This window comes from Eumetopias jubatus, unplaced genomic scaffold (assembly GCF_037043125.1).
Source record: "Eumetopias jubatus isolate StellerSeaLion01/CBP00866 unplaced genomic scaffold, mEumJub1_p1.0 scaffold_17, whole genome shotgun sequence".
In the NCBI taxonomy this organism is placed as follows: domain Eukaryota; kingdom Metazoa; phylum Chordata; class Mammalia; order Carnivora; family Otariidae; genus Eumetopias; species Eumetopias jubatus.
In genome coordinates, this window is record NW_028274823.1 from 43,631,837 (window position 1) to 43,656,299 (window position 24,463).

The 24,463-nt window shown below is 57.5% G+C and overlaps 1 protein-coding gene across 8 annotated transcripts in view; it reads right to left on the reverse strand.

Moving 5' to 3' along the window:
* Window positions 1-24,463, reverse strand: part of LDB3 (LIM domain binding 3) — a 58,843-nt gene that overhangs the window by 28,667 nt on the left and 5,713 nt on the right. For 2 of the 8 annotated variants that reach the window (XM_088020187.1, XM_028098693.2), the window contains exons 2-7: window positions 20,304-20,455; window positions 19,693-19,768; window positions 13,930-13,952; window positions 12,650-12,853; window positions 7,741-7,910; window positions 7,201-7,237 (exon numbers count right to left, since the gene is read on the reverse strand). In XM_088020187.1, coding sequence (XP_087876313.1) covers window positions 7,201-7,237; window positions 7,741-7,910; window positions 12,650-12,853; window positions 13,930-13,952; window positions 19,693-19,768; window positions 20,304-20,455 — 662 coding nt within the window. Of the gene's footprint in view, window positions 1-1,062; window positions 1,160-7,200; window positions 7,238-7,740; window positions 7,911-12,649; window positions 12,854-13,929; window positions 13,953-17,993; window positions 18,368-19,692; window positions 19,769-20,303; window positions 20,456-24,463 lie in introns of those variants that run through there. The other 6 variants (XM_088020186.1, XM_088020185.1, XM_088020190.1 and 3 more) reach the window with 5 other exon arrangements.

Consider the following 24,463-nt stretch of genomic DNA (forward strand, 5'->3'; position numbering starts at 1 on the left):
GGGGATGGGGATGATTTCTGATCAGTAGGCCTGCTGGTTGTGGCTGGGTGTGGGTGGGGAGGTAGGGGACATTCCAGAACCTCCCCCCCTCTCCCCCACTGCCCTGTGGGAGGCTATAGCTGCCCAGTGGGCTGCAATGCAGACTCCCAGCCACCATTCGCCGCCCCCCCTGAGCTCCCCCAGCCCCGATGGGGCCCTCGAGTCAGGAAGTCAGCAGCAGGCAGAGCTGCACTGGGTTCCAGCCCCAGTGGGCACTGCCCAAGCCCCTTTTCAGGGGGTGCCTGTCCTCTCCCCATCTCAGAACGCCCCTCTTGAGTGGTACGCACACAGGCACAGCATGACCGGGGCTGGTTTGGTTCATTTTAAATCCTCTTTATTTCAGAACAAGCATGCTTATATGTACAGGAGAGCAAACTAGGGAGCCGGCACACACAGCACAAGAGGAGAGCGCACTCCCCAATCTCACCACAGCCTGGAGGGACCTCTGCCTCATCTACCCCCGGGGCTTCCACTTCCTCTGCAGAGAGCCCTGTTCCGGGCTGCCCGGGCTCCAGAAGGCTCCAGAAGGCAACGAGGGAGCAAGTGGGGCCGGGGGCAGGGGGTTGGCCTCTTCCCAGGACGCTGATCTAGAAGCGGCTTATTCCAGGACAGCACTAGGCCAGACTGCCTCTCCTAGGAGCTGAGGGGAGTTGGGAAATGGGCCAGTGGCACATTCTGTTTCCCTCGGTTCTGGGGTACTATGCCAGCAAACCCTGCCACGTCCTCTCTGACCTATGGCTAAGGCCCTGGGCAGGGGAACAGAGGCGTGGGCCATGGGGGCGGGGTGGTGAGGGTTGCACTCAGGGTGGGGGCAGGAGTGGGGTCAGTGCTGTGTGGGGCTGGGCCTCGGCTATCAGCTCTGGGGTGGGCAGAGAGCAGAACTGCTGCAGTAGCCTATCCAAGGTGCCCCCCAGCACAGCTATACATTCTCAAGCATCACCGTGGGGCTCACATGCCAGAACTGTGTGGGGGGTGGAGAGGGGGGTCCAGCCTGAGAGGAGTGGGGGGATTCCAGATAACCTCTTAGCTTTTAACATTAAGGATTTGGGCCGAAAGGCCATGGTGCCAGTTGCGCAATTTGGCAAAACGTGGGCTGTTACGTTCCGTTTCAAACCTTTCCCTGTGGCACAGAGAGAGAGAGAGAGACAGAGACAGAGACAGAGAGACAGAGAGAAGAGAGGAGGAAAGAAAGGGGTTAGGGGATGTGTCCCATTCCCCTGTCTGACGGCTCGGGCAGGGGGCATGGGAGGGAAAATTTTGGTTTGGAGAAGCTTTGCCACCCACAGAAGAACTTTCCTGATTTGGGGCAAGACCAGAGTCCCAAGGACCAGAACTGAGGGACTGACGTCCCTGAGCTGAGTGAGTAGGAAGCCACGGAGTAGGGGCCTGGCTAGTGGGCCTGAAGGCAGGCTGGGCAAAGGGATGGGTCTCTGGGTTCTCCCTGGCCCATGTGGTTAGGGCTAGGCAGGGCTGCTTTGGCTGTGGGCTCTCGGGACTGAACCACATAGGCAGGTGGGCCTAGCATGGTCTCTGTCCCCAGGCTGGGCATCAAGAAAGAGGGACGCCTGTTCCCATGATGAGGTCTGGTGAGCAGACCTGTCACCTCCCTATGCTTCCCTGGCCTCTGCCAAGCCTTCTCTGTCCCCAGACAGAAGCCTTCAGATACCACCAACAGCCCCCACCTGCCCAGGCCTGAGCACAGCCAGGCACCCACGTGCACGCGCATCCTCACAAGACCACTGGCACACCCATGGCGGACCAGGACTTCCCACCACTTCCCACCAACAGGGCCTCTGGGGCTCCACCCACAGCCTGCTCAGCCAAGGGCGCTGGACAAAACAGGCAAGGCGCAGCCAGGAACGGAGGACCGGAGGAGAGGCTGTGTTCAGGAAACGCGAGTGCTACGGATGCCAGAATCCTAGACCTTCCAGGCTGGAGGGACAGCTAATATCCTCCAGACCAGGGGTGCAAATTGGTGGCCCAGAGGCCACATCCAGCCGCAAACGCGGTGTGTTTAACCCGGACAGTGTTTAAAACTGCTTTTAAAAATGAATTGCTATGTCCAGACCATGGAATACTATTCAGTAATAAAAAGAAATGAATGAACCATTGGTATGCTCCATAACTTGGATAAATCCCCAGGGAATCAGGCTGACTAAGAAAAGCCAATCCCACAAGGTCATGGGCTATAGGATTCCATATACACAACAGACTTGAAATGATAAAACTACAGAAATAGAGAACAGATAACAGATTGGTGGTTGCCACAGGTTAAGGAGAGGGTGTGCACGGTGGGGAAGTAGGTGTGGCTATACACGGGCAACAGGGGGAGAATCCTTGGGGTGAAGGAAATAGTCTATGTTTGGCTGTACCAGTGTCCACAGGCTGGTTGTGATTTTGTACTGTAGTTTTGCGAGATGTTACCATGGGGGATAAAGGGTGTATAGGATATCTCTGTACTATTTCTTACAACTACATGCCAGTTCTGCAATTATCTCAAGATAAGTAGTTTAATAAATGAATTGCCGGGGCACCTGGGTGGCTCAGTTGGTTAAGCGACTGCCTTTGGCTCAGGTCATGATCCTGGAGTCCCGGGATCGAGTCCCACAGGGAGCCCGCTTCGCCCTCTGACCCTACGCCCTCTTGGGCTCTCTCTCTCTCACTCTCTTTCTCTCTCAAATAAATAAAATCTTTAAAAAAAATAAAAAATAAATGAATTGCCAGTGTATAAAGGTCAGGAAGATCAGCATTAGGTCTCTGAAAATCAGAGATGGGGCAATGCTGGTTTACATTTCTCTAGCAGTCCTACATCCCCACATACACACCTTTCCACCACCCCCACATCTGCATTACGTGGCAGACTCCCCCTCTACACGCTGAGTCCTGCACACCATGCGTAAGATTCTGTTTGACTGCCAACGTCTTTGAAAAACCATTGTCCGAGACCCAACTTGCCTGATACCAAGAGGAAGTGAAGGCCCAGAGACGTCTTGAGAATGGCCTTAAACCACACAGAAACTCAGCAGCAGACCTGGGATCTAACTAGGATGTCTCCAAGGTCGGGGAGAAGGAAGGAAGACAGCAGAAGCAGGGGCCCTGCTGGTAGCACAATCAACCATCCTGTGACCACCCAGGACACAGACGTGGCCAGTCTCTCCAGCCAGGCCCACGGCCTTTGTCATCAGTGCTCAGTGACAGGCTCAGAGATAGTCCTGGAGAGTCGGTGACTCTCGTGAGCCTGCTCTCTTGCAGCTGTTGGTAAATTCATAGCCTGCCCAAGACAGGATCCAGGAGAGGAAAGAAGAGAGGGGGCAGAGAGAGAGGAGAGCCGGCAGGAGAGAAAGGACAAGAAATCCTGGGACACCCATGAGGGTTTCTCCTGGTGTGGTTTGCCAAACTCCCTAGGCTGGCAGAACGCCAAGAATGAAAAATCCACAAAACGTGGGTAACTTTTGCCACCTGCACGAAGGTTCCCTTTGGAGGGCTGGGAGCTGTGCTGGTACCAGGACAGTCAGCCATAGGAGGTGGGACAGAGCTGACTGTGCACAGGGAGGGAGGGAAGAAGACACTGGAGTGCCCTGGGAGGCCACAGGGGGGAGGAGGGAGGAACCAGTGAGTCCCTGAGCTCTGTTGGAAGTAGGGGAGGGAGAGGAAAAAGAACCATGGAGGGGGCCACCGTGGAGTAGGTACTTGGAAGGGTTTTTACACTGTTTGTGGAGGAGTGTGCAGGGACACCCTCAAGTGAACGTGTCACTCAAATCAACGTTAGTCCTTAACACTTGGGGTCTAAGGGAGGGGCAGAGTTCTTTACACAGGTGAGCATTGGGTAAATGCAGAAATTGATCTGATAAGACAGTTGAGCTCCAAGGTGGGGGCCAGGGGATGTCTGAGTTACACACTGGGGTCTTCTGGGAGGGTCACACCCAAGCAGTGGGAACCCATGCCTCAAAGATTCAAACCCTGCCTAGGACAAACTAGGCCTGCCTCTGCTTCCGCCCTGGTCAGGGCTGCCCAGCATGGACCCGCCCTTCTGAGCCATCAGAGCCCCGGAATGCATGCCCCAAGTCGGAGGGAAGCTGTGTGATGTCTCTGAGATTAAGGGCTTGGCCTTTGGATAGAGGCACTGTTCAGGCTCTGCCACTTCAGCTGGAGGCCAGGAGCCACAGTATTCCCTGCACCCGTGTAGGAGCTAGCAGGAGGTTGCTGTCTCAGCCTGCCTACAGAGTTTGTAAGGTGCTGGGGGTCTTTCGGGGGGGGGGGGCAAGTCCACAGTAGATGCCTGGACTATTTAGGGCATCTGCCTCACCTCTAAGGAGAGGGTCCCTGGGGATTAGGCTCTGCCTTGGGATGGCCAGCAGGTGGGCACTGGAGCCTCAGAGGGAAGCTACCTGCTACCAGCTGCTGGAGACACCCTCAGGGTCAGGAGCCAGGACCCCGAGGAGAGGAGAGCAGGGCTATGAGCTGCTATGGGACTATTGCAGGGTTGGGGTGGGGGGTGGGGAGGCCTGGGAGGTGGGGCAGAGACGGGGGGGGGGGGGGGGAATGCAGGTACTGTGACAGGCAGACTGCTGTCCCGGAACAGAGCACCTGCCACCGCTCACGGCATTCCTGCCTGCTTCCCTGGCCCCCCACCCTCCAGCAACAGGAAGAAGAAAGCCCCTTTGCACATGTACAAGCCTGTACCAACTGTCACCCCAGGGTTGGCAAACTCTGCTGGAGTCCGCTACTTGGAAGCATGTGCAGTGAAGCCCCCCAGGGGAGAGAGCCTTCTTGAGAGACACTGAGATTCCTTCCTGTCAGTGCTGCTAAACTGGGAGGAAGAGAAGGAGGCGGCCACCCTCCACCAACAGGAAGGGTCAGCAGGGTCTGGGAGTGCAGCTTCCACTCTGGGAGTGGGGCTCAGCCTCCTGGGGAGCAAGATCCCTGACCAACCCAGACCCAGGGTGGGGACAAGCGTGCTTCCTGCTGCTCAGATGGCCCCTCGGGTGAGCCCGGGGTGTGACCAGTGGCCACAGTCACTACTGCAGACTCTAAACACAAACAGAACGCAATCGCTGCACCCACTGCAAGCCTTACTCTCAGGCCCTCCGGCTGCTTGCGATTCAGCGAGATGAAAATGCGCATCCGCCTCCTGTGACTCCGGGGAGAAGGCACATTCTGTGGAAGGCTTTGAAGGCAACTTCCCAGAAATTAAAGTCAGGAAAAGGGAGAGGAGCTGGAGGCTAATGCCCTTCCAGTCCTGGGTAGAAGGTTTAGTGGGTGCCCCAGAGCCTTCACTGCAGGGCCAGAGACCCCAGGGCTGACAGCAATGCAGTACTGGGGTGGGGGGAGCTGCTTTCTCAGGGTGGGGGCCCAGAACTGAGGGAAAAGCAGGATGGAGCCTCTTGTTGGGCCCTCTTTCCAGATTTCCCTACAGAAAACCCTTCAGTAGTTTGGGGAGAGGCTCCAAGACCTGCACCAGAGTTCTCAAGATCCCAAGACCCCCTGCCTCCTGCTGGGGGCTAAGCCATGCTCCTGTGGGATTCGGCCCCAGGGGGGACGACTAACCTGCCCACATATCTCCAGGACCAGGCAGAACAAGCCCCGGGAGATGCTTCTGAAAGGAGGGAATGACCAACGAGGCCCAGAGACACCCCTTCATACTGGCTTTGGTGTTCTCACTCAAGAACTTTGCAGAGCCTGCAAATATTCCCTGCGGAAATACGAAAGACAGAGGTTCCGCCTTCTAAACCGTGTCTGGTTAATGAGGTGCAAGCTCAGAGTGACTGGCGAGAGGGACTAAACGTCACCAGAAGTACTCACTCCAGAGGCAGGGCTCGGTCTCACGGGAGGGAGAGAAAACACACTGCAGGCTTCCTGACAGAAGGCTGTTTGCTGGGCGGGGAGGAGGGCGGGGGGTGCTGGTGTGCGGTAAAGCCCCTCTGTCAGGGAGCTACACTGCTCACTGGAGCATCTATGTGGGTGGCTTCAAAGAGGAAGGTGGCAAAACCAAAAGAGCGCCATGGAGCGTAGGAGTGGGGACAGCCGACAACAGCTCAGTCACACTTGAAGTAGCTAGATACTAACTCGAGCGAAATCTCAGTTCGGGCTCTATGTAGACAAAGTGCAGGCACTGAAGGGTTAACAACAGTTACTGGAACTGCATGCCTTCGTTAGCAGGCCTGGGAGGACTGCACTTTCTGCTTGGATGCCCCAGCCAAAAAGTGGGAGCAGCTTGGATTGGCAAAAATAGAGGTTGGAAAATAAAAGCCACATCAACTCTGAGCAGACCCCAGAGCCCCACTGTCGGCGCAATCCTGTGATCACTACACGCCGGTTAGCCAAGTATAGGAAGCTTGGATCCACGTAACAAGGCACCTCTGAGCCCCAGCCCCTTACAGGGAGGCCGCCCCAGGATGCACTGGCCCAAGGCAGACTCTCCCAGGAAGAGCACGCACATTTGCCGCCGGAAGTATAAACGCAATCATACAGGGCCCCAGGCTTCACCACGGAACACCCTAGCAGGTTCCAGTGGGTTCCAGGGCAGTGTGGCCCCCTCATGCCCAGGTCCATGAGCACCTGGCAGGATGCGGGTGGTACGTTAGTGGCTATGGCCCCAGGCCTGCCACTGTTGGGGGGACCGTACCCTGAGACTCCTAGCCTATAGCAGCAGCTATTGTGCTTTGAGCAATCTATGGAACTAATACCTCCGTGTAGGTCTGGACAGGTGAATCCCAAGGTCAGGTGCCCATGCCCAGCACAGCCCTCTGCATGCCTGCTTCCCAGTGCCCAGCCTCCAGACTCACAGGGGATGGGTCCTGCGATGAGTGCACAGGCAAGGCAGCCAGCCCGGTGCCCTCACAGGGAGAGATGCCCTCATTCTCAACAGCCCAGCAAAGGCCAAAGCAGCCCTGCGCCTGCCCAGGGACAGAGCCAGGAGAGCCCAGAATCCTTATTCCTGCAGCCTGGGCCCCGGGGATAGAGACTCAGCTCCAGGCACCCACCTCAGTGACCTGGGATGAAAGTCCCAAGCCAGCGTCTGCTAGAGCCCTTCAGGGGCCAGGAGTTTGCAAATACATAAACTTGAGAGGTTCCTTCCGTGATTCATGTGACCTGGGAGCTGCCTGGGGAGGGATTGGTTTAGGAGGGACAAGACCACAGAGCCTAAGTCCAAGCACTTACCTTGACCTTCGCAAAGCTTCTTCATCAGGGTCTTGCACTGTGGGTAGAAAACTGCTGATCAGGAGGAATCGCAGAGAACATAGGAGACCCCACCAATGACTGAACAGTGATTGCCCCCAGCCTGTAAAGCGTGGCAGGGGAAAGCTGTGTGCTGGGCAGAGGGCAGCGGGAGAAGGGGTACCCAGAGAAACGGTGCAGTTGAGAGGGAGTGGTCTGAGGTGTGGCCTGCGAGGTTCTCTTATCCCAGCTCTGGGCCGTCATTTTGCCTGCAAGCCACATGGCACGAGGGCTGCCCCCCCCCCCCCCGCACCGCTGGAGTCAGGGAGCTGGGCAGAGGGCCGATGTCATTGGCAGCCTGCCCCAAGGGGCCCAGAGGGGCTCAGCAGGCTGCTAGCTATCTGTCAAGGCCAGCTCATCTTCAAGGGCAGGGGCTCGACTCCCTGGCTTCTGTGGGCCTTAGGCCTCATGGCCCCTCCGCATCTCCGCCTGGCCAACCCTCCCCTCTCCCCGCCCCCCCCAGCCCCCCCCAGTTTCACTTACTGTATTCTGTCCCAGTCATCTGGGCCAGGATGCGGAAGGAGCGAGACTGTAGGTTGGAGGAGCGGCGGGCCCACTCGTCAGTCTCGTCTTCCGGCTTGTTCTGGTTCTTGATCACGGCCTGGTACACCGGGGAGGCACTGTCCACCGCGAGGTCTTTAATAGGAAGGCTCCTACAGGGCAGAGAGAAGCCGTGAGTGAGGGCGAGGCTGGAGGCTTGCTCCTGTGCTCTGCACTCCCCCACGGCTCCTCTGCTCGCAACCCCACACCCTGCACACCGGTTGGTGGCCCCTACTTGTCTCAACCCACCATGCCCTCCACCCACTGCCATCCGAAAGCCTGCAACAAGGGCTTGGCCTGGGTCCTCAGTGCTCAGGGTGGCCACAGCAAGAGAGCGATTCCTCTCAGATCCCTCCTGTCAAGCCCACACCCCACCCTGGGCTGACTCCACACACAGACCTGAAAACCCACCCCCACCCCAGCCGCCCCCCCCTCAGGGGGGAGGGCTGGATCTCTTTTAAGGAAAGAGGCAAAATAGTTCTTTTGAAATAATTTCACCCTCTCTGAGCAGCTCCTGAGTTTGGGGCTGGGTGACGATGGGCCTTTCGGGGGACTCAGAGGCTTCTACAGGGTCAGTCCTTTGTCCTCCTCACACTGTTGGATCCAAACGAGGAGTCACCAGTGCCAGGCCTGCCCCGGAAGAGGACTGGGGGCTCCTGCTCAGCAAACACGGGCAGGCGTGGTGGGGAGGTGGTGCAGGAAATAAGGCAACCAGGCTGATGGGCTGGCATTGCCCACGATGGTGGGAGGTGGCGGGGGTAGGTGGGTGGGTTCTGGCCTGGGGGAGCTGGGAGTAGAGCTGCAGGGAAGGTCATTGGTCCTCTGCTCCAGGGCAGCAAGGCCTTTGGTGGGGGACCAGGTGACCTTCCCTTAGACTCCCTTAGGCACATAGCAGGTACTCAAAACTTACTTAAATGAATGAATCCCACATCAGAGCCAGAAGGGACCCCAGAATCTCTTGGGTCCAGGGCCTCCCAGCCTGATTCAGACTGCAGGGCATCTTATGGGTGCCCACTTACCCTGGCCATGAGAGCTGGAGGATCCTGGCTGTCCAGCCCACCCTCCCGGGAATTAGGGTGGACTTGGGTCAAGTTCACAGCAATGATGGCCTGGCTCCTCACACCTATGGACCAGTGGCCCAGCCCTCTCCCCTTACAGATGCTGAAACTGAGGTCGAGAGAGGCTAGCTCCAGGTGACAGCATGTAGGGACCCTGTTGGGTCAGAGCCCAGGCTTCCTGGGTCCCACCCCACTGTCCTCTCCATCAAACTCTGTGCAGCAAAAACAACTCAGAGAGGCCACTTCTGCCCACTGGGGCCTTGCACACCCCAGATGCTCCATACCTGGAGACACGGCCCAGCCCAGGCACTCACTCTGTCCAGCCTCCCCTTGCCTGCTGCTAGGGCTGCCTCTACCTGCCCTCCAGAGAGCCAGCTGGCTGGGAGAGGGACCTCCCCAGGGCCCACATCTTCTAGCCTCTCTGCAAGGAGCTGGAAGGAAGCACTGATCTACTTTCCCAGGATTGGGAGTCTCTCAAGATTGGCCCCCAGTGTATGGCTTAGAGTGGGCTCTAAGAGCAGGGGTGGAGAAAGGTGACAAAAGGTGACCAAGACTTCGCGGAGCTGCCCCTACTTCCCTGAAGGTTCTGCCCTGCCCCACCCCCCCAGAAGACCTATGGCTACTGACAGCCTCGGATCAGATGGGGAAGACCAGCACATCCCTCCGGGGTCCAGCAGTGGAAGGCTGGGGCTTCCCAGAGAAGAGAGAATGGGATTTCGCTTCGAGAGGCCATTTCTGGCCTAGGGAGGAGCAGAGGCAGGGTCAGCTGCCCTCGAGTGAGAGGTGCAATAAGAAGGCAGTAGCAGGACTCCTTGGTTTGCTAGAAGGGAAGGAGGAAGTATGGATTTTGCCATAGGAGAGGGAAGGTGTAGACCCAAGCCCAGGCCCTGCCCTTGAGCCTGCCTACACAGCTTTGTGGTCCAGAAAGTGGATGGAAGGTGTTTGCTGCCATTTCTCTGGAACGTGCCCTTGAGGCACTCCCCTGTTCCTTCCACAGCTCCAAGGGCTCAAGAAAGCTTCCTGGAGTGAGTCCCTTGGGATTCACATTGTTGGTCTCATTTCCCACAATGCTGTGCAAAGATCAGGGATTTATGTTGCTGCCGCGACAGACGCTAGAAGTCAGAGGAAGGAATTCCCATTCCTTTTGAGACTCCGGGGCTCAGGGAGAGTATGTCCAGAGAAAGGATGGAACAGACCCTACAGTCCTGGGACCCTGGGTCCAAGGCTATTCTGGAACCACTCCCAGCATGGTCTTCCTGCCACCAAAAACATTCCACAGTCACCACAACATCAAGGTCACCTCTGGACACTAATCCCACTGGTCCACTGCCCCCAAATCTGACTCATCTTTCACCTCCCGTGGGTGGTACTGGCAGGCACTGGCTCCTCCAGATCCATCTCCCAGGAGGATCCTAGGGAATGGCCTCCAAGAGGCCCCCTCATCACCCTCTTCCCTGAATAATGGCCCCGCGTGGATTCCGACATTCAGGTCTATGCTGTCCCGGAGCAGACGGGAAAGGCTGTGGGGAGCCGCCGCAAAGCACAGCACGGAGACCCACTCCCAGCCTTGGGTGCAGGGGAGGCAGGGTGATGTCATGACTCTGATTTCCATGTCCGTAGTGACATTATTTGAGGCAAACCCCGAAAGCACTTGCCTGTATAGGCTGCTGAGCATGTCGTTTGGCTGTGAGGTGGGTGTGAGGAAGGACATGGACAGAACCGCTGTCCTCAGACATATCCCACCAAACCCACACACCATCCCTCGACCAGACAGACGACCACGATGCGGAACAGACACTGTGGGGTCTACTTACACCAGCGGCGACGCCCTGCCAAGCAGAAGAAAGCCCAGCAGTGAGCGCGTGTCCGTCAGCGGATGGCAGAGGGGCCGCGCGCACACAAGGGAGCAGGGTTAGGGTCAGAAATGAGTTATGGGAGCGGGGTGGATAAAGGAGGAAGAGAAAGAGACAAAAAGAAAACTGTCAGTGAGGAAGGAATCATGGGCATTAACAGCAGAAACGGAGCACCTTAAGGCACAGGGGAGGGGGGCCGGCAGGTCCTACCCCCGGCACCATGGTCATGTCAGCCCAGCAGGGCTAAGTTAGAAGGAAGGGGAGAGCGTGCTGCTTCCCAGGCACGGGAGGGGGGTGGGGTGGGGGGGGTGGAAGGGAGGGCGAGGGGAGGGGAGGGGATAGGAAGAAGGTGGGAGAGGTACTCGGAGAAGCCTAGATTAGGTCAATGGTGCGGCATGTTAAAAAAAAAAAAAAGTGGTAAAACCAAATGGTAGTAGTCTTTTTCCAAAGTGTAGAATATATAAAGTTAGTGAAGAGCAGTTCTTCCATTATTTTCCACTGAACTTCCCTTTGGCGACGTTACCACTCTTAAGAGCACACCAAGGACACACGAGGCAAACAAATGTTAACAGGAAATCCCTGTTAGCTTTTTGGCTTAGTCAGGCAGCCCTGTTTTTCTGGGTACACATGAGCTAATGGTTGTGTTTTTAAACTTGCATGGTCATATATTCTGGTCTGAACAAAGAGCCACAGCTCGGAACCTGGTGGGTTTGAGATTCAGGGCTCCAGGGCAAGCCACCTCTGCCCCCTGGTGGCCCAAAGGAAGCACTGAGAGCCGAAGAGGAGAGCCGGGGAGTCCACACACCGTTCCATCCTTTGGCCCCTGGAGCCTGCCCCTTGTAACTGCAGGGACGTCTTGGTCCCAAGGGCTGGGTTCCGCAAAGGCCAAACACTATGGGAGTTATCGGGGACTTTTAAACCCCTTTATCCCTCTTAAAACATCTGTATTTCCTAGCTTCGGAAAAAAAATACAACCATGATTTTAAGATTTCTTGCCTTGAGGTGCTTGAGATCCTGACTTGGGGATAAGATATTGCCCAAAGAGATAATCAGTCAATTCTGAAAGTCAACAACAATGATATTCTCAGGTAGAAAACAATAAGAGTGTGTTTGTGTGAGAGAGAAACAGGCTGACAGACATACAGAGAGGCAGAAAGAAAGAGAGACCCAGAGATAAAGACAGAGAGACACATATAGAAAGAGAGAGAGACAGAGAAAGAAAGAGGGAGCGAGGTCCCTATTACTGTTTGCACTATTAGCAGTTTCTTCCACAAAGGATTTTCAGCCAACTCTTTCCCTATTCAACACTCAAGTTCCTCAACCATTGCTAACAGACTAATTCCAGGAACCAAGGATGTCCTAAATCCCACCGCCCTGAGGCTGGGCTTCCGTGGAACACACGGGAAGAGGGGGTACTTCCCAGGCTCTGCAGTGGGCTGACTACCACCAGCACCTTGGATGGTTGGTCCAGAGGCCCCTTCCCAAACAAGACACCTGGTCACGCGTTTGAATTGCTCTCATCATTGGAAGAAAGCAGCAACTTCCCCCAAAGAATGGCTTAGTTTGTGAGAAGACTGGTTTATCCAGAATGTGACCCAGGATTCCAGAAGTCTCTTTCTAAACCGACCCCCTTGTGGAGCCCAGGAAAATGCGGAAGCTGTGAGAAGCACTTGGAGCAACCACCATATTCTTCAATTCTCCACCCTTCTCCTAAAGCTGACCGTGAGACTGACTCTGAAGAGAGAATATGGTGTTCTGGAAGGCCCTGGCAAAGGCTGGCTCCCCTCCAATGGACACGCCCCTAGAGGCCCAAGGCAAGGGAGGAAAGCTGGTCCCGTGGCGCCCAGCAGCCTGGTGCCCTTGGCCTCTACTGGTGAGGAGGCCCAGCCAGTGGTGGAGGCGGTGATCGATGAGTGACAGCGGAGGAGGGGAGGCGCTTACCCACTGAAGTCACTGCCCTGGGCCTGGGCCTGCCCAGCAATGGCGTCCATGATGGCGTCCTGGGAGTACATGCTGATGGGTGTGTTGTACTGCGCATGGATGATGGTGGCCTTGCCGCCCAGCCCCTTCACCTCGATGGGCTTGTGGGTGGACAGGGCAGAGTCCTTCAGGGCACTGGGGTTGAACCGTTCCTGGTAGTCGGCGCTGGGGGAGGGCGGCAGGGGGAGCAGAGGAGGAAGAGGAAGGGAGGTGGAAGGAGAAAAGGCAACAGGTGCTGTTACACAGGGGTCAAAGTGAGGACCGGTGGTGGAGAGACCTCCCAAGGCCTGATCCCAGGTAGGTTCCCAAGTCCCCTGAACTGTGGACAGCTGGGTCTGCTAGAGAAGATCCTCAGCACCCTCTCCAAAGCCCTTCATAGCAGTTTTCTCTTGCCCACATTGGCGATCCCAGATCCTGGGAAGCCTTGGCTCAGCCCGAGCTACACCTCAGGGTCAGCAGGGGGCGCCAGGCATTGAAAGCTCTCTCACCACACCAGCAGGGAAGCAGAGACAAAGAGGGTTGGAGGTCAGGGACAGGAGTTGGGCCACGAGCGAGAGGCAGTGGCAGCCCAAGCAGGGTCCAGAATGACCCAAAGGCAAAAAGCAGCCCCACTGGGCACCCCTGGGGGTTCTGAGCAAGGTTCCTCCAGGAAGGGTTTCATCCTCCTGGCCACGCCCTCAGTGGCTCAGGGCTCTGTTCCTCCAGATGCTTCGGAGCAAGTGTTTTCTTCCTCGGAGCAGGACTCAGGCTGCTCAGTCCTTCTCAAGTCCAACTGGCTGGGCGGCCACCAGTCTCTGCCCATCCGGGGCTTTCCCCTCCAACAGATGAGTGCACTCCCCGGGGCCAAGAAGGTCAGGCACAGCCCTTCTGAGCGGTCCCGCCAGGACAGAAATGTCTTCAGGCTCACATGGAACCCAGCACCAGCTCGGCACACACTCCACCCACCATCCCCCCTCTGCCCCCAGAGCCAGCCTGCTGGTCTTAAGCAGCCGCAGCAGGAAAGAGGGAAGGGATAGGGCACATCAGACAGAGCCCTAGCACCCCTCCCCAATGCCTTCCCTCCATACTTGCAGCTCCACACACATGCAGGCTCGCTCAGGGACACAAATGCACCCCCATTCACACATGCACACGCACGTACACATGCTGACGCCGGCGCACGCTGTCCAGACCAACAGACACATGGACGCATGCTGGGATATGCACACAAGTGCACACACATGCTTTCCTTTGATACTAACTTGGCTGGAGAGTTGGCTACCACCTGGGAAGGAGAGAAAGAGCAAAGAAGACAGGGCTGTCAGACTGCGGTCCTGCCAGGGGCTCTGAGTGCTGGGACCATCCTCAGACTGGCTCTCGTGGGGGCTGCACCAGCCCTGACTGGCGCCGGGTTGGGAGAGCGCCGAGGAGAGGGGGCAGAGCTCAGGGTCAGGGTCACGGCCTCTGAGTTTGGGTCAGAGGTGCTGACAGCAGTGTTTCCCCCTCAGTATATCCACAGCCCCTGAAGCTGCCATCTTCACAGGCGTTCAAATACCATGTAAGAGAATCTGCCACATACAACCTGGCTGGAGACCCCAAGAGAGGAAGATGGAGAGGGAGACACAGGACCAGCTGTGGCTGCTATGGGCAGAGCCAAGGTTGGAGGTGCCTCCGAGCCAGTCAGCAGCTCTGGACTTACCCTTGTTTAATGGGGGCCAGCTCTGGGAGTTCTGCTCCCTGAGCAGGATTGCCAGTGGTGCTGGGGTGTGCAGTTGGGTTACCCACAGCTCCAGGGGATGTACTCTCCCTCCTGCGGCAGGGCAGGCAGCCCTGGCCACTCCCTCTGGGGCACAGGGATGCAGTCCCCAGTGACTGCCCCTAAAGGCCCTGTGGACTGTCAATGAGGCAGGACAGAGGAAGGCGGAGGCTCAGGAGAAGTACTAGGTCCAAGGCGTATTGCAGGAAAGCCCCCAGCCAAGGCAGCCCAGCTCAGACACAAGAGGGACCCCGCCCTCGCTTTTGTCCAGAGCGAGCCTCCCAGAGCATTATCTCCGTGGGGGAGGTGTTGCCTGCTTTATGTTTCCTTAAATGCAAATCCCTTGCAGGGCAGACCCTGGCAGCACCAATGGGCCTGTCAGAAACCTGAGGGAAGAGAGTGCAGACGGTGGCGTCCCTGCCCCCAAACCCTGCCACCGTCCCAGATCGGACCACTCCGGGCTCTGGCTGGGAAAGCCTGGGCCCCAACTGGCCTGACCCTGGTCATCCCTTGGCCAGGACTACGGGGACCCAGGCAAAAGCCAGGGGGCCTCTAGCCCCAGGCCCTACACTGTCTCAGAGCTGATAAAATTCCCTCTGTCCTCTTGGCTCAAATAGCTCCAAGTGGAGCTATATTAGGAAAGATCTTCCATCCGTTCTCCATTTCTGGCCAGTGCTGACAGCTGCAGGGTCAGCTCTCGCCCTCACCAGCCCAGCGCCCCCTACAGAGGGCAGTGTTGGCGGGGGGCGGGGGCAGGGCTGCCGCCTCTGCCCTTCTCTGCCCTGGCACCCGGTACCCAGCTGCTAGTATCTTCTTTGGCATTGACCCCTGGCCCCTGCTTAGCTTCCACCCGAAGACTCGGAGGCTGGGCAACCCGCAGCAGACAGCTTGCGGAGGACCAGCGCCCAGGGAGAATAAGTCAAAGATGTAAGACCCACCCAGGAGCGCTTGCACCCAGTGGCCTGAGGGATACTGCCCTGCTGTGCCAGCTCACAGAGGATGAGAGGGGGGCTGCAGGGATGCTCTGGCCTGCTGACCTTGCACCCTGTTTGTCCTTTCCAATCCTCCCAAGAGGATTCTAGCTGCCAAGGATTCACATTGCAAGCGGCCCGGAGAGGAGGGGAAGGAGCTTCCTTTTGGAGCCAGACAGGAGAGAGTTCAAATCCTAACCCTGCATCTTCCTAGCACTGTGACTCTGGGCAGTTCCCCACCAGTCCCAGCCTCAGTCCCTCACTCACAAAATCGAGATGGTGGTGCCCACCATGCAGACGGGTTGTACACACTAAACAGAATCCTGAGTGGAAAGCCCTTAGCATGACTTAAGTGTGCAACAGACCGGATGTGGGGATTAGCATTTACCAACCCTGTCACCTTCCAGCACTTAGACACTTAGCAAAGGTGGTAGTCTCAGCCCATCAGAGGCTGCCTGGGCTAGCCCAGGTCAGAGGCTCCCCCATTCCAGCCAGCATCGCCTGGGGACCGCAGCATCAGCCTTTACCGTGGATGAAAGGAGATGCACTCCTTCCCTAGCCTGTCTACCCTTGCAGAAACTGCTGGACCCTGCTGCTCTGAGGGTCAAGTAATAATTTAACACCTGTGGCTTCTGAGAACCCCTGCAGCAGCGGGAAGGAGCCACTGGAGTCATAGGAAGCTGGGTTGGGGCTGGCCCTTATTTTCCTGGGCAGGTTGTTAGGTCCCTATCACCATGTAGGGAGGAGTCAGGCTGACCTGAGTACCATTCCTGTCTGCCACTCATAAGCTGTGTGTGACCTTGAGCAAATCACCCACTCTGAGCTTCTGTTTCCCAGCTAGAAAACGGGGGAAATGATGCTCACCTCTGAAGTTGCTGAGAGTTGAAGTTAAATAAAGCACATGGACTGTTAGCTGGCCCCACGTCTAGACTGAGGGCTCATAAGGGGAGATATTACTGTCACTGCAGGTGGGCCTCATGGAGGTCCCAATCTCTCAGAGGCTGACTTCCCTGCCAGGGGCCAGTTCCAGAGAGCACAAGAGAGAGCTACCAGCCCATCCAGGGCAAAAGGAGGCCATTTCTACTCTGTCATTCCTTGAGTTTTCTGGTAGAAGCTCCTTGCTAGAAAAAGCCCAGGGGTTGGAATGCCTGGGTGGCTCAGTCAGTCAAGCGTCTGCCTTTGGCTCAGGTCATGATCCCAGGGTCCTGGGATCGAGTCCTGCATCGGGCTCCCTGCTCATCTGGGAGCCTACTTCTCCCTCTGCCTGCCGCTCCCTCTGTTTGTGCGCACTCTCTCTCTCTCTCTCTGATAAATAAATAAATAAAATCTTAAAAAAAAAAAACAAGCCCAGGGGTTTATGGCTTCGTCGCCTTGGTCCAAGGAAGCCAGGGTCCAGGTGCTTAGGCCGTGGACTGCCCAAGGCCAGCTTCACTCAAGATCCCAGAAAGAGCTGAGGGATATGGGGAAGCAGTGAACTGGTGGGGCACAGGTACCTTCTGTAGCAAGGGCAAAGGAAGGGCATGGGCGTGAGCCAGACTGACCCAGGATATGATTCTGACTCACGGGTGCATCCGCTGTGTGGCTTCAAGTAACACACAGCAAATGTGCCGGAACAGAGCTCAGTGCTGTGCATGTGTGGTCTCTTTCCATCCTCCCGGTAATCCTGAGACATGGACAGTCTCACACCCACGTACAGAGGAGGAGCCCTGAACCCCTAACCACTGGGCTGTATTGCCTTGACTCAGCCCGTTCTGCCTCTAGAGCACGCGAAGACAATTATACCGATTGCATGGGAGAAGTCAGAATAAGATAAAGGCAGGAAGGGCTCAGGAGCTAGTACGTGTTCCGCGTCGGGGCTCCCTCCTCTCAGCCCCTCCATGATGCCCACCCTGACTGTAGGTTCTTGTAGCTCCTGTGCTCGCAGAGTCCCTCCAGCTGGGGTTCAGGGGGTGGGGGGCAGGCTACTGTTCTCCTGCACAGCCTCTTTCTGTGGAGGGACCTCGGGGTCCTGCTTCCTTGCCTCATTCTATTGAGGGTCAGTCCTACAAGCCCACGACACTCACCCCGTTGCTGAATCTTTCTGCACCCAGCTCAGGCGCTCCCTTGTACAGGCAGCCTTCCCAGACCACTCCCAGCCCCAAAGAACTTACCCTCCCACTTCTCTAATTCTTCCCTGCTCCTGCCTCAGGGCTCCTTCTGGGGACCAGCCTGACCCTCACCCCCGGGTTTCTGGAGGCAGCAGGCTTCATCTTGTCCCAGGGGGTGGGCCGGTGTGAATGTCTGGGAGTCAGTGTCTTCTGCATTCAGACCTCACTTAGCCACTTAGCAGCAGGAGACAGCTGGACCTTGACTAAACCTTCTCTGAGCCTCAGTTTCCCCCTCTGCAGGATCCAACACGTCACCCCAGCTTGTGTAAAGCCATGACACCGCGGCTCCCGGGGAAAGTGCTAGCAGGCTTATTACTTGTATCGCTCTCAGCTTGTGCTGCCATGTGGGCCGGCTGAGGCCTGCTCCTCGCTCTGACTGCCCGGCCTCTGGGAGCACTGAGGACCCCGGTGGCCCCAGACCACCAGCAGAGAGCTGTGTGCCCGTTACCTACCCTCCTGGGAGTCCGGCACCTGGGGCCTTCCCTCGGAGGCTCATCTGATACATCTGAGCCATCTCCCTCAGGGTCTCTGCCGAGTACAGGCCAATGGGGTTGTTATACTGCCTCGGCTGGCTCGAGCCCTGCGGGACTTTCGGGCTGAGTGAGTCCAGGGCTCCCTCCAGGCCGGTCTTGGCCCCCGGGCTGCCCCGTGGAGGGCCGGGCTCAGAGGCCCCTGTGTGTGAGAAGACGGAGGTCTGGGAGAAGGAGGAGCTAAAGGTCTGCCTGAGCTCCGGGGTGCCCAGGGTGCCCGAGGTGCCCAGGCTGGCCCTCGCCTTGGGGTTGGGGCTGAGCGCCGCCAGGCTGCCGTTCGTGTCCCGAGCGGGGTCCTGGCACAGGGCAGCGCCATGCAGGGGAGAGAGAAGAGAGCAGTTAGAGGCTACACGTGTCCCAGCGCTTCTGCATGGACCTGAAACAGAGGTGTTAGTGCGAGCACCCAGCAGCCTGCCACCCCGCAGCCTACAGCGCGGAGCTCAGGAGGGGCGGACACCTGGAAGAGAAGGGTTTTGTCAAGGAGAGGGAGGGAGGCGCCCATCCCTGGCCCTGAGGCTCACATCCACCTGGACAAAGTGCAAGCCCCACGCAGAAAGCCAAGCCAGCCTGCCTGCAGGGCTGGAGGAAAGGGGGCGTGGACCTCAGGGAGTTGGGGGGAGCCCCCTCCATCCTATATCTGCTTCCTGTTCCCCTAAGTGGAAGCCCCTGGTGGGCACAGCTCGACCTCCTGCTCTACTGACCCCTTGCTGAGATGCCCCTGCACAGCCAGAGGACACCCCGGGCTGGCGGCGGTCAGGCAGAGTAGAGGTGCAAGAGGGAAAACTGGGGCACTGGGGGGCTGACATTTGGTTCCCACAGTCCACCTGTGCAACTTCCCCAAGCAGCCCTCTGCCCCCTTTCCCCATCTGTCACCCACCCCAAGCCCCTGTCAACCTCTTCCTGTCCCCTCCCCCACCCTGCCTACGGCCCAATCTGCGCCAGTGGACAGACAGGGGTCAGTACGAGGTCATGCAGGGAGGGGTGCGGAGTGGGCCTTGCAGGAGGGATGAGGCGGGCCTCCCACGCTTCGGGTCAAGCCCTTTGGGCCCACGGGGTTGAGCTGCTTCGAGGGAGCTGGGAAGGGGTGGCAGGCACAGGGGTGAGGTGGCCTGGCTACTATCAGCACTCCTGAGGGGGCTGATGGGGTGTTCAGTTGGGAGGGGCTGTGGAAACCGGGGGAAGACCCTATGTCAGAGGATAAAGTCTGAGAGCAGGCAGGCCCCCTCCATGCCTGGGGTGGCTGCTCAAACCGGGGCCTCCGGCTCTCATGCCCCAGTCACCCCCTCCCAGCACCCTCAGGAGAATGAGGGTCAGGCCTTCCGGATCCTTGTCCCCACCTAGCTGGGAAGAAGATTCCTCTCTTAAAAACACCGCTGCCTAGGCTGGCTTTCCATCAGCCCGGCCCCAAGGCCCCGGGTGCTGGCTAGCACCCAGGCAGGCATCCCACACTCGGTATTTCATGGGGGCTTGAATGCCTCTTCCTGGGGGCCTGCCCCACCTCCCTCATGGTCAGCCACAACAGAGGCAAGGGTAGGGCCCTGGTTGGGCCAACCAAGGATCAGGCAGGCAGGCCAGGAGCTGCCCCACAGGAAGCACTGCTGAGAGTGGAGTCAGCACCTACCTTCTGGTGGGGGATCACCGGCAGGGGGGACTGGACAGGAGGCGCTGTTGTGGAGATGGGGATGGGACGCTTCGACCTGGAAGAAACCAGAAAGTGAAGACAACTGCCACTAGGACCAGGAGCTCCTACCAGGACAGGGCTTGTAACAGAAGAGCATCTGAGAGCTGGGGAGCCAGGTCACTGGGTAACAGTTTCAGGCCCACTGTCCACCCCATGGACTGGGTAACTCCAAGAAGGCACTGGGCCTGACCAGGATGAGGAAGTCATGGCTCTTGGGCACTTTGCACCCATGGGCCTCTGTTAGGTGCTTGGGAGGCTGTCTGGGGCAAAGAGGAAGCAGGGAAGATCCTGGCTTTCAGGCCCGACTGCCCACACACTGGCAGCACTGTGACCACCCCCACCCCTGAACCTCGTCTGTAAAGTGAGGCACAGATGTGCCAGATGTTTGATGGCTTGGCCCTGGCCTCCTTCTAGTCCAGAGGCCCTCCTTACTTTCCTGTGTGATCCCGTGGCATAGGCTGGGCCCACGTGAGGCCGGCTGCCGGACACCCTCTCCTGGGCCCCTGATGCCCACCCCCCTCTACCCCCTGCTCTGGAGAGCTCCCACCTACTTCTGCAGCGTGAGACTCAGGTTGTAGTTGGCAGACTTGATCTTGTTCTGGGCTTCCAGGTGGGTCATGGTGTCTGTGTTGACTCCGTCAATGGCCACCACGAGGTCACCCTGGCTGAGCTGGGACTGGGCGGCCTTGCTCCCCGGTGTGATCTGAGAGGGTGGCAGATGGGGGGGTAAGCGTACAAAGGGTGGGACTGAGGATGGGCGGGTCTCGAGGAAGAGTCACCTGGGATCAGCCAGGTGAGGCCTGCCATTTCCTCTTTCATTCACTATGGCCAGCACCTGCTGCTCACCAAGCCTGATGCCTCCTCCTGGCACACCGTCACCCCCTTGCCTAGTGTTCTGTGTCTGAATGCGACCGTGAGACCAGCTCTGGCTGGGGGAAGCAATGCCCACCACTTCCAGGCCTGCCCCTAGCCACCATCCTTGCCATCCTGCACTCTCTCTGCTTATCAGCTGACTGGATGCAGAGGACCAAAGAGGACAGCTGACCCACCAATGGAGGGACCTGAATCCTCGAGTCACTGCTTGGAGGAGAGGATTAAGATGCTGCATGAGTGAGAAATAAGCTTCTGCTATGCTAAGCCATTGAGATTTGGGGGTTGTCTGTTACACCAGTTAGCGTACTATAATGCCTGCACTCTGAAAAGCCATGGGGTACTTTCCAGGCTCCAGGAGGGAGGGTATATATTCGAGCTAAGATTGAGCACTACCACAGAGACTCTGCCAGGCGAAGTAGGCTGGACAGATGCACCCTCACAGAAGCATCCCAGTGCAAGTGCCCAGTGCTACCATTGCAGGTGAGCCTGCTGGGGAAGCTGTCAACCCAGCCTGGGGAAGCTAACCTTGGTTAGCTGCGGCATGGGGCAGGGTTTAGAGCTCTGTGGCTGGCTTCGCACTTCCAGAAGGGGAAGTGCAGGTATGGGAACCAGGTCCCAAGTCCTGCACACTAATGACATCACAGAATGTTAGAGTCTGGGGACCCCACCCCCAGTGTGATCACACAGAATGCTATAGACCCTGCACGCCAAGAATACCCCATGACCTCCTGACATTATCAGGAGGGCCACACTCCCAGGGACATTACACGCAATGTCAGGATGGCTCAGACCCACTCTCAATGACATCATGCACAACACGGAATTCTACAGGCCTAGCCCTCAGTAATAGCATGCTGAATGCAGAGTAGCCCCCCGCCCCCGTTGCCCGCCCCCCCCGCGGTGATGTCACTTGAAATGTAAAATTCCTAGAGGGCCTAGGTGATATCACCTATAATAACTTGATGGCTGGCCCCTAGTGACATCACATGGAAATTGATGAAGCTCCACTTCTAAAGACATCTCATGGAATGTCATGGAGACTGGCTTTACCCTCCCCCCCAACCCCGCCATGTCACCACATGAAATACCATACCCTACCCCCTACAGATAACACAAAGAATTACTTTATGACTTGACCCTCATGACATCATGTGGAAGGCCCCCTGTGACATCATGTAGAATGCCTTACAGGCCTCTCCCCACAGTGACATCACAGGAAAGAGGAGCCTCTGGGAGCCACCCCGCACCAAGTTGTAACTGGAGGATGTCCCTTGGCTTTTCTTCCCCAACATGCCCCCCAGCCAGCTTTCCTGGCTTCTCTGGGCACATCCCAGTCGCCTTCCTGTCTAGACCCCAGGGACAAGGCTGGCTTCTAATGCTGGCAGAAGCCGTTTTCTGGCCCAGGCCTGGGGGACCATCCTAGAAGGAGTCCAAAGAGGACCTAGGGAAAGTCCCCTATCCTGGGTGCCAGGCCTGGGTGGGCCTCTGGCCGGGCCCTGGGCTACCAGACAAGGACGGAAGCCTCCTGCCCCACCCTTCACGAGGAATCTTCCTCCAAACCAGGGCCAGCTGCGGTCACCAGCCTCTAGTCCCCGGTGGGCTCTACAGGGCAGGCCACGAACCGCGTGTGGGAACCGAGGGACAGCAGCCAGAGCGGGTGAGCCCTCGCTGTGGAAGCGCCCTGTCAGCCCCGGGGACTGGGCTACCTTCGCCAACACAGAATAGCCTCCCCTCACCCGTGAATCTGCTGAGCCGTGGCAAGGACAGTAGAGAAACCACCCCCTAGACTGCCAGGAAGCCAAAGTCCAGCCTGCTTTCCTGGCTCCTATGGGGGTATCTTAGAATTACTCGGGCTGGGGTGCCTGGGTGGCTCAGTCAGTTGAGCATCTGCCTTTGGCCCAGGTCCTGGGATCAAGCCCCATGTTGGGCTCCCCACTCTCCCTCTACCCCTCCCCCCTGCTTGTGTGCATGCTATCTCTCTTGCAAATAAATAAATCTTAAAAAAAAAAAAAATTACTTGGGCCTTCTCAAAATACACATCCCTGATCCCCAAATTCACGGCCGCAGGGAACCTCTACTAATGACAGGAGTGTTGTTTCCTCTGATTTTAAGGGGTTGAACAAAGGGTAAAAAAACAACAGAGAAAAACAAAACACTTTCTGGGCCAAGAGGGGACTCCTGAGGGCAAACTGAGCTGCCCGGCCGGGCCTGTCTGCAGAAAATCGGCTTTCCCTACACCTTCTGACTTCACATTCAGGCCTATGCTATGCCCGACATTTTATTATACACATCTTCAAACACAGAGAAAGCAGAAAGAATTCTACAGCGAGCATCCCCACACCCATCACTGAGCTTCTACCTTAGCATTCATTCACCTTTCTGGGTCACGTGTCTAGCCCCCTCTCCGTACAGTAATCCGTCTTAGTTTGGAAGCATTTCAGAGAGAGTAGCAGATACCAGCATGCGTCCACTCAGGACAAATTGTGCAATGCCTCTGCTGTCCTAGTGGACTGCCCCCAGGGCTCCCCCACAGCAGGACACCCCCACACCAGAGCTCCCATACAGTAGAACACCCCATACCAGGCTGTCCCCACACCAGGGCTCCCCTACAACAAGATACCCCCTCACCAGGGCTTCTGCATACCAGGACTCCCCCAGATGCTTCTCACCATCTACACACAGCAGTAACGAACTCCGAGGTATGGCAACCACAGACCCCGACAGAAGGGTAGGCCTCGTGCCTGCAGAGGTGAGGCCTGCCAGGCAGGACTGGAGCTATGTCCAGAAGATCGTGGATGTCAGTGTGAGCAAGGACACCAGAATGACATCCAAGAGTTGCTGGGGCCAGATCAGCTAGGGCAAGCCGTAGGACTATCCGGAATGCCCTCCCTTTGGAGCTGCCCTGGGGACATCTGTCTCCCTCAAGCATGGGCTAACACCATACGTTCCCACTGGGTCTCCTGCCTTCCTCTTGCCTGGCCTCGCCCGCCCCCCCATCCTCAGGTGTAGACTGGGGTGATCCTGGCTCCCTGGGAAATGCTCAGCCTCCCCAGGGCCTGGTCAGTAGCCGAGCTCCCCACGCGAGCATCCAGCTAGCTCCTGCCTGCCCCAGCACCTCTCTCCCCACACCTGTGTCTGCTCCTCAGGGCTCAGCTGGCCCGGCTTTCTGGCTGCCCTGAGCAGGGCCCATAACCCCTGGGACTGGGGGGGATGGGGGTGGGGGGTGCTGTAATTCTCCTCCAGATGGGCGCTCTTTGGCTCTGCCCAGGCCTCCTGAGAGGAAGCAGGGACCCTAAGGAGGTCGCCCCCAGCTGGGTCCAAGGGCCATCAGATCCCCACCCTCTTCTCGGGAGCAGCCTGCCCTGCAGGAGGGTGGGGCCACCGGGGGATCCTTGCCCAAATCCCAGGGCTCGTGAAGAGATACCCATGTATCTCTTGCCTGACTCTGCCTCTCTCTCTGAGTTCCTTGTCCCACAAAGGACCCAAAGCTACTAAATCCTTGGAGGATTTTTTTTCTTTGAAGCCTGTCTATCTTCTTTTGAGCATGTGAAAACCTCTTCATAACAACAGTTTCATTCCCACTTCACTTTTCCAATCTTCCCCAATCCCCAGCCACCTCTCAACTCAGAGCCCAGCAGTGAGCAGAGGTCCAGGAGCACGGTCCTGTCTCAAAAGCTCCTTAGGACAGGCTTGAGGTGTTGGGGGCCAAGATCGCCGCCAGGCTCACAGGAGCCCTTCCTCCTTGTTGGGCCATGGTTTAGGGCACCTGAGAGGGGGCACAGGGCTAGCGGGTGCCGGGGAGCAGCTGTGGCCTCTGTGACAGTGGATGCCTTGTGGG